The 9,949-nt window shown below is 55.0% G+C and overlaps 8 protein-coding genes across 12 annotated transcripts; 4 read left to right on the forward strand and 4 right to left on the reverse strand.

Annotated features, from left to right (window-relative positions):
• KVP18_004400 (uncharacterized protein) lies at window positions 1-484 on the forward strand (the record flags this gene model as incomplete). 2 transcript variants are annotated; one of them, XM_067956982.1, is made up of 1 exon in its annotated part: window positions 1-484. In XM_067956982.1, a coding segment is annotated over one exon (484 nt), but the record flags the coding sequence as incomplete, so codon positions are not given. The 2 variants fall into 2 exon arrangements, with proteins under 2 accessions (XP_067806032.1, XP_067806033.1); XM_067956983.1 differs by having other exon boundaries at window positions 80-484.
• A 53-nt stretch (window positions 485-537) lies between these two features.
• Window positions 538-2,422, reverse strand: KVP18_004399 (uncharacterized protein; the record flags this gene model as incomplete). Its single annotated transcript, XM_067956978.1, has 2 exons — window positions 538-1,889; window positions 1,918-2,422. 2 exons carry the CDS (start codon window positions 2,420-2,422, stop codon window positions 538-540), a joined length of 1,857 nt encoding a protein of 618 aa, XP_067806031.1.
• A 130-nt stretch (window positions 2,423-2,552) lies between these two features.
• Window positions 2,553-4,497, forward strand: KVP18_004402 (uncharacterized protein; the record flags this gene model as incomplete). Of its 2 annotated transcripts, XM_067956987.1 has the most annotated exons (3): window positions 2,553-2,586; window positions 2,642-2,737; window positions 2,765-4,497. In XM_067956987.1, 3 exons carry the CDS (start codon window positions 2,553-2,555, stop codon window positions 4,495-4,497), a joined length of 1,863 nt encoding a protein of 620 aa, XP_067806037.1. The 2 variants fall into 2 exon arrangements, with proteins under 2 accessions (XP_067806037.1, XP_067806036.1); XM_067956986.1 differs by lacking the exons at window positions 2,553-2,586; window positions 2,642-2,737 and having other exon boundaries at window positions 2,983-4,497.
• Window positions 4,498-4,521: 24 nt separating this feature from the next.
• Window positions 4,522-5,391, reverse strand: KVP18_004404 (uncharacterized protein; the record flags this gene model as incomplete). 2 transcript variants are annotated; one of them, XM_067956989.1, is made up of 1 exon in its annotated part: window positions 4,522-5,391. In XM_067956989.1, the coding sequence occupies one exon, from the start codon at window positions 5,389-5,391 to the stop codon at window positions 4,522-4,524; it is 870 nt and encodes a 289-aa protein (XP_067806039.1). The 2 variants fall into 2 exon arrangements, with proteins under 2 accessions (XP_067806039.1, XP_067806040.1); XM_067956990.1 differs by having other exon boundaries at window positions 4,522-5,358.
• A 34-nt stretch (window positions 5,392-5,425) lies between these two features.
• Window positions 5,426-5,710, reverse strand: KVP18_004403 (uncharacterized protein; the record flags this gene model as incomplete). The annotated part of the gene is made up of 1 exon (XM_067956988.1): window positions 5,426-5,710. One exon carries the CDS (start codon window positions 5,708-5,710, stop codon window positions 5,426-5,428), a length of 285 nt encoding a protein of 94 aa, XP_067806038.1.
• Window positions 5,711-5,826: 116 nt separating this feature from the next.
• Window positions 5,827-7,314, forward strand: KVP18_004405 (uncharacterized protein; the record flags this gene model as incomplete). The annotated part of the gene is made up of 1 exon (XM_067956991.1): window positions 5,827-7,314. One exon carries the CDS (start codon window positions 5,827-5,829, stop codon window positions 7,312-7,314), a length of 1,488 nt encoding a protein of 495 aa, XP_067806041.1.
• A 505-nt stretch (window positions 7,315-7,819) lies between these two features.
• On the forward strand, window positions 7,820-8,943 carry KVP18_004401 (uncharacterized protein; the record flags this gene model as incomplete). Of its 2 annotated transcripts, XM_067956984.1 has the most annotated exons (2): window positions 7,820-7,829; window positions 7,859-8,943. In XM_067956984.1, 2 exons carry the CDS (start codon window positions 7,820-7,822, stop codon window positions 8,941-8,943), a joined length of 1,095 nt encoding a protein of 364 aa, XP_067806034.1. The 2 variants fall into 2 exon arrangements, with proteins under 2 accessions (XP_067806034.1, XP_067806035.1); XM_067956985.1 differs by lacking the exon at window positions 7,820-7,829 and having other exon boundaries at window positions 7,861-8,943.
• Window positions 8,944-9,029: 86 nt separating this feature from the next.
• KVP18_004398 (uncharacterized protein) lies at window positions 9,030-9,899 on the reverse strand (the record flags this gene model as incomplete). The annotated part of the gene is made up of 1 exon (XM_067956977.1): window positions 9,030-9,899. One exon carries the CDS (start codon window positions 9,897-9,899, stop codon window positions 9,030-9,032), a length of 870 nt encoding a protein of 289 aa, XP_067806030.1.
• Between the last annotated feature and the right edge of the window lie 50 nt (window positions 9,900-9,949).

The following is a 9,949-nucleotide window of genomic DNA, read 5'->3' on the forward strand; positions in this document are numbered from 1 at the left end:
TTTTCCAGAATGTGTGTACGACGCCTCCGTGTTTCCGTTTGACTCTCATGAGTGGAGGGTGGAGCTAACTGATGGCCGCATGTCATTTCCATCTGCCCATGCTAGCTTCATTTGGACGGGTTGGTTCTTCCCTGCAGTTTACATCTGGAGTAAGCTCGGACTGTTCTCCAACATTGGAGCTCTGCGCGTTGCCATCCCTGCTGTGTTTTGTATCTTTCCGCTGATTGTTTCCATCAGCAGAACCAGCGATTACCAACACCATGTGGAAGACGTTCTGGCCGGATCGCTCTTCGGAGTATTCTTCGCTTTCGTATCTTGCGCGTTTTACTTCCCCCTTAGACTGAAGCCTATCGCCGAGAATTTTTATCACTACTACGACTCGACGAAACCAGGAGATATGTACGTTGAAAAGGACGCACTTCGCTTCATCGCCGACCCACCCGTCTCACCTGACGAATCTAGTGCATTTGAGTCAGGGGTTTAAAAATGCCTCGAGCTTTTTCGTTTTCATTTGAATTTTGAACCGCTTTGTGGCTATCAAAAAGTCAAATGAAACTCCTTCGGAGGACGATACCGACTCCACACCCAGTGCTGGCTCTCATCCGCCTGGTCGCAGGCCAATAGTTGGAACCGGCCCTCGGTTGCAGCCATGCACATGTCTTTACTCGCGCCAAACCCGTATGAAGGACTCATGAGCTGCACCACTGGCCGCTCAGAGTCTACGAGAACTCGCACGGTCCACGCCTGACTTCCGTTGTGGCACCAAGCGGTATTGTACCCAGGCATGTTGGTAGGGGCGGGGAGGCACATCTCATCATTCAAAACAGGCATGACGTGATGGGTCCGTGTAAAATACATAAACTCTTGGTGGTCGCGGCCGCTGCATCTTCGGAATGCCAAGGGCTGCTCGTTGCCACCGTAGGAGGTGTCTTCCAAGCACATGCCACTCTTGGCATGCTTGAGTGGACCCAAGAATGGTACATCCTTCTCCAGGTCGACCACGTAGGACTCGGGGTTGACGTTCTCGAGATACCATTTCATGCTCTTACACCCTTTCTCCTTGCGCCACGCCCTCATGGTTTCGATGTCGCCAAACGGAATCTTCGGCCTACCTATGACGCGCCATGCGAGATCCGCATACTCGTCCATCCAAATGGACAGCGTTCGCAGCTTATTGCGAGTCACCGAGTGAATAGGTGATGTGTATCCTACTCCACCCTTACGGAATATATGATACACTCTTGAGCAAGGGACACACTCTAGGACACCACCGCACTGCCAGAGGCGGAAGGAGAATTCGAGGTTCTCGGTGCCCCAGTGCTCGAAAAGCGGGTCATAAGCCCCAATGCTCTCAAAGAACTCCACATTCGCCGCGAAGAGCCCTCCCGCCATGGCTGGAGAGCTCACGAAATCGGTTGGCCCGGCCTGAATCCGTTCCGGCAGCGTAACCTTTGGAAATTCTCTCGGAGCGTCAAATGCATGTTCCATAAGCTTCCAGAGGAAGCCAAGTGTACACCCAATCCCGCCCGTCTCATGTGCAAATGTCTCCTGTTCTATACCGTCGATCTGAGGCATTAGGATACGACGAGGATCTTCGGAGATACGATGTATCATCGGTTCTAACCAGCCATGGCCACATTCGATATGACTGTCGAGTATCACGAATATTGGTGCCTTGGCCGCCCGAATTCCAGCGAGCCTAGCACCCACAATGCCCTTCCTTTCAGGCAAGCGCACCAGTCGTGTCTTTGGATAGGCCGCCACCAGTTCCTCAAGGGAAGGACTAACCTCCACCTTTCTGTGCGAGGAGGCTTTTGTGTACTCGCCCTTTCCTGTGATCCAATCTACATCGCTGCCGTCATCCACAAGGATAACCTCCTCCAGAAGATCTGGGTGATGGGGCCGCCGCACACTTACGAGGTGGAGTCCGTTGGAACACCGAGTGCACCGACCTAGCTAGAGTAGAGAAGGGCTCATTGAAAAATACTATAACGACACTGGCCTTGGAGTAGCCGGTACTGTCGGAGTACCACTCCCGCGCTTTGCAATCGGGATGCCGTGATTCCGGCACGCTGCGCTCCAACGGTAGTCGGTTCGACAGTTCGAGGTTGAATCCTCCACCTTCACGAAGGAGAGAGGGCATAGATTTTTTCGACATCGGCGATGTCAGAGGCTGGAACAATGGCGAGCCGTCCTTTAGTAAACCAACCCGTCCATGCAAGGCATCCACGCTGGGGTTGATTAATACTTGGCCGTCTAGCATGCGATGAACGACGTCCTTCCTCATCGAAGTGTCCAGCCCGCCAAAGTCTCCCGACCACACGTCCATGTCGGACAGCGGCGAGACGTTAACAGAGGTCTCACGCATTAGAAAGGCGAGGTATAGTTGGTAGGCGGCAGCCACAGCCACGAATACACCCATCACGGCCTGCGTTTCCGAGGCCCGAGTTACCCACTGCCGCTCGAGACTTGAGAAGCTTCAGCAACCTTGTTTTGAGGCTCTGAACACGCTTCCGACCCATCCCAAATGTAACAATTAGCGAAACACGCGCATGCAGGAGGAGATTTTTGCTGAGAAGGCTACAGGTGGGAAACTGCAGCCGAAAATGGCATCTCCAGTGCTCGCGAAATTCTATTGCAGCATCCTGCGGACGCCAGTCAAAGCAGCAAAAACGGGCTACAGAAGCGCGGAAGCAAGCTATCTTGGACGCCCCAGCGCTGTTGACAACAGACTTCAGTGGGTATTTTTTTGGTTCAAACTCAGTTCTCAACCCTCCACCAGAAACGTCGACTTACGACTTTGAGGTCTTCGTCTGGGGGAAAGCCTCCTCTCACCTTCCTTTTGGTATATCGCCCGTTCCGACAGAGATTACGTGGGCAGGAGTGACGTCGAAGCGGACGCCCCTTGATGTGGATCCCAACGATCGCCTTGCACCAGGAAAGGAGGACTGTCCCTTCCCGGAAGAGTGCATCGGTCGTTTTATGGGGGCATCGGTGCTGCGGGTGGCCTGCGGACTCTCGCACGTGCTGGTGCTGACGACTCATGGCATCGTTTTTGCCTATGGGATGAATGATATGGGGCAGGCCGGCATTGGAGAGCACTACTCCTACCTCCGAACACTGACGGAGGTACATATGGACCGATGTGTAGCCGACGTGGCCTGCGGCAACTACTCATCCGTGGTCATGACTGCTGACGATCAGCCTGAGATCTATACTTGGGGCAGGGCGTTGTGCCTGGGCCGGGCTGCTTCAGATAACGCGGACCGGCCAGGCCTAGTGGACTTCAAGTGGAGCGGCGACAAGGTTGTGACTCTGGCTTCCAAGGCGAACCAGGTTACAGTAGCCACACGGGCGCCCACAGGAGACCGAGGAGGTCGTTTATGGTTCTGGGGTCGCACTTTTTTTGCCAAGACATCGTTCGAACCTGCGTGTCTGTTCGAGTTTCCCAATGTACAAGTTAAGCAAATATCCCTGGGTGCAAGATTCGGTAGTGTGCTGGACACTACAGGTCGAGTATGGTTCTGGGGCGACGGCACCTACGGAGAAATTGCGCGTGGGAACCTCGACATCTTCGCCTCAGAGGCCCGTGAGGCGGCAGATCCCAAAACCCACTTCTCTGACTTTCTAAAAGGCTTCGCAAAGATCGAAGAGATGCAGTCCTTCAAGGCTGAAGGGCATCGAGTCTACTCCCCTGGCCGCCTTCGGACTCGTCTCGCCGGGGGCGCTCGTTTACCTAACGTGGCGCAAGTTGCTTGCGGCGCTCGGCATTGCCTTATGCTAGGCGAAGACGGGTCGGTATGGGCCGTCGGGGACAACCAGGCAGGCCAATGTGGCACGCCCTCTGTCTCAACGTTGCAGGTGCCACGGGAAATCCGAGTGCACCAGGGGCATTTTCCCGGGGGGTTCCGAGTGGCTGCTGGCTACCACCACTCCGCAATTCTAGATGAGCGCCGCCACGTGTACATCTGGGGCCACAACTCAGACGACAAGCTTATCTCCTCCAGTGACATGCGCGTCTTCCTACGAACTGACGGGTCCGGCGGCACGCCGCCAGGAGTCGCTGTCCAGTCAGGGATAAGAGACAAGGTCACCTCACCCCAGCTTGTCTTCCGCCTACTGCATAGGCACGTGCTGGAAATTAGTCTTTCGACAGACTTCACTGTTGTGGCGGTGGGTCGTCCTTTGGGAGCTCACTCTGAGGAGCTTCTGTCTCAGTCCCACCCTATTGCTCCTACACCTTCCTCGCCGACATCGGAACCGCCACCAGCCGTATTCTTCGAAGGCTCGTCGTCGTTGGCCTCTGACGGCCCTGATGCCATCTCCTCGGGTGACCCTCCCGAACTCTTTTATGGGTTACCCTCTTCCAACCGCGTCGTCAATTTTGTGGAAGAGACCACACCTCAAGGGGACGACCCCACAGGCGTGTCAAGCAAATCATTGGATGAAGGTGTTGTCACCGTCCCCTTTGACCCCTTCGACAAACGAGTTCCCTAACCCTTCAAGAAATCAATTTCCTATCTACGCATCTGTTGGCAGCCCGCCTGCCTTCATAGCCTCGTTTAGAGCCGTCCTCAGATTTGTCTTTAGGGTGCGGTAGTACGTCTTCAACCTTCGGGCCAGATTACCACTACGCTCGGCTTCCATTACAGGCGTGTCCCCCTTATCGTTCTTCGCCTCCATTAGACTGTAGAGAACGGCGTTGCCGGTGGTGTCGCGTGTGCGGCTTTTGCCTCGGTAGGGATAGCTGGCTACTACCTTCAGAGCCTTCGTTAACATAACCTCGCTGTTCGACTGCACCACCAAGTGTAACAGGTTGTCCTTATCCCTGGTCGTTGCCAAGACAGGATGGTATCCTGACGAGGGCACTAGCAGTACCTGCTTCACCAACGGAGCCGATACGCACGAGTTGAAGCCGTTACGAAGTGCAGACTGCAGCAGCGTGTGCCCCTCAGCATCAACCTCGCACTTTGCCAGACGGTCGACGAACTCGAAGACGGACATGCCGTCGTGGGACCCCAATATGCTTGCCTTGAGGCTGCCAAAAGCATCAGCGCAAGCCTTGTCCAGCTCCCAGTTGCTGCTGTAAGGGTCGTTGGTCTCGTCGTCGTCTAGGGTGAACACTGCGGCCCTGAGCGGAGTTTTTCGCGGATCGTCGAAGTCCAAGGAGTCAGCGAGGTCTGTGCACATTTCGTGCTGTTTGTAAGGCTGGAGCTCGAATCGCAACTGGCTGACGATGGCGTCGGGCTCAACGTTGTGTGCCTTGAACCTCGTAATGGAGCTGACTCGCTCACGGGGCGCACCTCGAAGTCCCAGCGTTGTGAGGATTAGGAACGCAGTGAACGGTAGCATGCACATTGCACACGGAGGTTTCGTCACAAACATTCGCATCGGAGAACTCCTGCTTCGCGTGTTTAAAGAGGTTCTAAGACGACTTGTGTCTCTTAGTTGGCGCAGTTTCCATTGCTTCAGTCAGACAAACATTCATGACCGCGTGGTGGCGCGCCGCAAGTTCGACGGAAGGGCAGTCTGCGGTCAGCTCGGTGTGCGTCGAGTCCTTCAGCCGCTTCTCTACCTGTGAGGACTCGAAGGCGCCATGCTCCAACGTAGTTAGGCACCCGTCGACGCCACGAACTGTTTTCACATGGCATATCAGCTCGTCGTTGTAAGTCGTGGAGCTTTTCAGCCCTACAAGCACGGGTTTTGACATAGCTTGTCACTCCAAATACGTCTTTTCCACTGCTATCCCCGACAGTCTTTCGCACACATTACACGGGCCCCACAAAGATCCACCAACATTCGTAATGCACTATTCGGCATATTCACATGGAGCATTACGATTTAGCAGTGATCGGAGGTGGATCAGGCGGTATGGCAGCTGCTAAAGCTGCAGGCACGTTGGGGAAACGAGTGGCAATGTTCGATTTCGTGAAGGAATCTCCGCACGGCAACTCATGGGGCGTAGGCGGAACTTGCGTCAACGTGGGCTGCATCCCCAAGAAGCTAATGCACTACGCCGCATTGATGGGGCCAGTGTTCCACCACGACGCGGAGGCTTTCGGTTGGGACACCAAGGGTCCCGTCACGCACAACTGGGTGCAACTGGTAGAGAATGTTCAGATGTTCATCCGAAAGCTGAACTTCAATTACAAAAAGGGGCTCCGAGGCAAGGTCCAGTATATCAACGCCCTAGCGAGCCTCGCCGACGAACGAACCGTGGCTTACACATTGAAGGGCGAGGCTAAGCGGCTCACAGCGGACCACATCATTCTTGCCCCTGGCGGCCGGCCATTCGTGCCTCAGATTCCCGGGCATGAGCTTGCGATAACCTCTGACGACCTCTTTTCGCTGCGAACGGCACCAAAGAAGTGCTTGGTGGTGGGGGCTGCGTACATTGCCCTCGAGTGTGCAGGATTCCTCACTCACCTCGGAGTCGACACGACCGTCGTGGTGCGGTCGGTGCCTCTGCGAGGGTTTGACCGGCAGTGCGCTGACAAAATTGTATCCATCATGACCGAAATGGGCACGAAGTTCTCACATTCGTTGCCCTCCGCCATGGCTAAGGTGCCTGGAGGCATCAGCGTCTCCTTCGAGGACGGCTCGTCGGCTGTCTACGATACGGTGCTGTATGCCACTGGAAGGCATGCTGACGTCGCTGGTTTGAATCTGCCTGCTGCTGGCGTTGAGTTGACCAACAGTGGGAAAATCAAAACGGACGCGCACGATTGCACCACACAGCCAAACATTTTTTCAATCGGAGACGCGTCAAGCAGGAGTCTAGAGTTGACACCTGTGGCGATAAAAACTGGCGAACTGCTGGTGCGGCGCCTTTATGAAGGCAGTTCCAAGTTGATGGATATGGACTCCATTCCGACAACAGTATTCACTCCCATGGAATACGCGCATGTCGGCCTGTCCGAGGAGGAGGCGCAGGCTAAGCATCCCGCGGAAGTGGACTGCTATCTGTTCGAATTCACGAGCCTTGAACACCAGATGGCCCATCGCGAAAAAGTGCCAGCCACTCGGGAACACGAGTTTGACCTCGACATGTCCGCTACCTGTCTTTGCAAAGTCGTCGTCCGCAAGGACGCTTTCGAAACTGTGCTCGGAATGCACTTCATAGGTCCGAGTGCTGGGGAGCTGATGCAGGGCTTCGGGGTGGCCTTCAGGAAGGGACTGACCAAATGTGACCTCGATGACACTGTGGGCATCCACCCTACCGACGCGGAAGCATTTTGCGGGCTGAGTGTCACAAGGAGTTCGGGGGAGTCGTGGCTAGCTGCAGGCGGGTGCGGCGGGGGGAAGTGTGGTTAGTGCATAGATGACAAAGTGACCTTCAAGGTGTGTATGTCCGTCTCCGTAAGCACCTTCGCCAGCAAAGAGCTCGACAGGACCTCCAGCCGGTGAAAGTCCAGATAGTGGGAGGCTTTTATCAGTTCGCCGAGCTCCGTAATCGAGAGATCGTTGAACATGGCCAGTTCCTCGCCTCCAAACAGCGCCGAAGGATCCTTTTGATCTACTTTGAAAGGACGTTGCAGGCTCACAGATAGATTCCGAGTCGTCATTGAGCAACGGCGCTCCTGCTGTGTGCAAGTGACACAGGTACTCAACCACCTTTTTTAGACACCGCTCCGTAAGCGTCGGCAGCCGTATCGTCTCCCCAGGCCTCACGAAATCGGAGACGCTTGCGAGGACTCTCGCTTGACGGCATGCTTCCAGTGGTAAACGCAGCTCTCTCTCCGAATCACAAGGAGTCAAATGTAACTGCCCCACGACGTCCATATTACGTGTATTTGCATATTCGCACGTCACGTACGAAATGCTAAACGGTAAGAGTCGAGGGGCGTCTTGGACGTAGACATGTCCAACAAGTCGTACTCGTTCTCCACCGCCGACATCACTGGTTCGCTGCCGGCGTTCCACGAGAATATGATGGACGTGCCTCTGACCCCACCTCCCGCTGGCCGTTCCTCAATGCACTCCGTCACTCCCCAACCGCCGCCGATTCTGTCATTCGATGACATCGACTTCGCTCAAATCATGCACATTTTGCCAGGCAGTGTTCAGTCTGAGCAGATCGTCATGCTCACGATCGGGCAGATTCAAAGTATGCTCCTACTTGTGAGCAGACAGAGCCCCAAAGAGGACCTTTCGACGCCGACCACTGCTATCACGCCGAATTCCGAGGACTCCCGGGACATGGGCCGTGGGGAGATACTCAGCCTCCTACAGCAAGCAGCTTGCGACGGGGCGCGGCCCTTCGAACCCATGCCGTCCGGAGACCGCGGAGTGCACACCGCAGACGCGTTATTCAACCCGCTGATACATGTGCAGTCTGTGGCCGCTTGCGCCCGCGGTCCTGAAGGAAGCATCGACCAGGTGCGAGACATTGACCGATACAACCGTGATAGGCCTTTGTACTGTCCCTCTCTGCCGGGGTCGTTCCGCAACCCCTTCCCCTTCTTCAACCCCATTGCGGGACTGACCAGTCCGCAGTTTAGGAGACTGGTGTCCGTTGTAGCGCGGTTCAAATCCTCTTCCAGCCCTCGCGACCCCTCGCGTATAGTTTCTGTAAATTACTACGACCCACTCCACGGCGTGCAGCAGTCACTAATGCTGGTTGAGCTTCACCCTCAACTGTCGGTTTTGGAGTTCTTGGACCGGCGATTGCCAGCTGTGGTAAGAGGCGTCATGGGCAATCGTTTAGACCGAGACTTCGTAATTTTTATTGGGGGCCGGCGCCTGTCCCGGGAGCAACTACGTAACTTCAAGATTGACGGTCTGGAAGAGGCAGGCCGTGACGACTTGCGCCTGCTCTGTGCTAACCCCCTTTATGGGCATATGTTACGAGTCCTCTCATTCAGGCAAGAGCAAGCGTGCTTTTGCAACCTCGACCTCACGAGAACTGACCCTATGAGGGATTACCGGCAAGATAGGCCGTAAACTTCATTAAATTTTTCTATGTGAAATTCGAATGCCAGTTCAATACGGTTCATGCTTCCTATGTGAAATTCGAAAGGCAGTAACGATCACTTAAAAAGCTGGCGCACGCTCATGTTCCGGTCAGCGTCCTTCCGTGTAACTTTGCTCACAGCTAGTTGGAAGTCCTCCTGCGTCACGTGAACGCGTCGCTCGCGCAGGGCAAACATTCCGGCTTCCTGGCATACGGCCTTGGTCTCGGCTCCTGAACAGCTGGTCATTTGGTTTGCGATCTTCTTGAGGTCCACGCCTCGGACAAGGTTCATCTTTCGCGAGTGGATCTTGAGGATCTCGTACCGAGCCTCCTCATTGGGGTTAGGAAACTCGATCTTGCGGTCTATCCTTCCAGGGCGTAGGAGGGCGTCGTCCAGAATGTCGATGCGGTTTGTGCACATGATCACCTTGATATTCTTGGTGGCTTCGAAGCCGTCGAGTTGGTTGAGAAGCTCGAGCATTGTGCGTTGGACCTCCGAGTCCCCATGTTCCGATTCCAGTCGCTGTCCGCCGATCGAGTCGATTTCGTCCATGAAAATGATTGATGGCGCATGTTCTCTGGCCATGACGAATAGCTCTCGTACCATTCTGCTGCCTTCGCCAATGTACTTTTGGACGAGCTCCGAGCCCGAAACTCGAATGAATGTGCAGTTCGTATGGTGAGCCACAGCCCGAGCCAGCAGAGTCTTGCCGGTTCCGGGAGGGCCGTACAACAGCACACCCTTTGGTTGGGCGATACCCAGAGATTCGAAAATTTCAGGATGCTTAATAGGCAGCTCGATGACCTCCTTCACTTCTTTGACTTGCTTCTCAAGTCCGCCTACCATTTCATACGTGGAGTCAGGAACTTTTTCCACCTTCATCAGAGAAACCAGAGGGTCCACCTTGGACGGGAGGATCTTGTGGAGTTGGTAGCTGTCGGCCATCAAAGCCACTCTTGTGTTCGCAGTGAGCTTTGTCGTGTCAATGGCGGCGG

The sequence above is a fragment of a genome, assembly GCF_019968955.1.
Source record: "MAG: Porospora cf. gigantea A chromosome Unknown PgA_NODE_871_length_9949_cov_334.107, whole genome shotgun sequence".
NCBI classification, from domain to species: domain Eukaryota; phylum Apicomplexa; class Conoidasida; order Eugregarinorida; family Porosporidae; genus Porospora; species Porospora cf. gigantea A.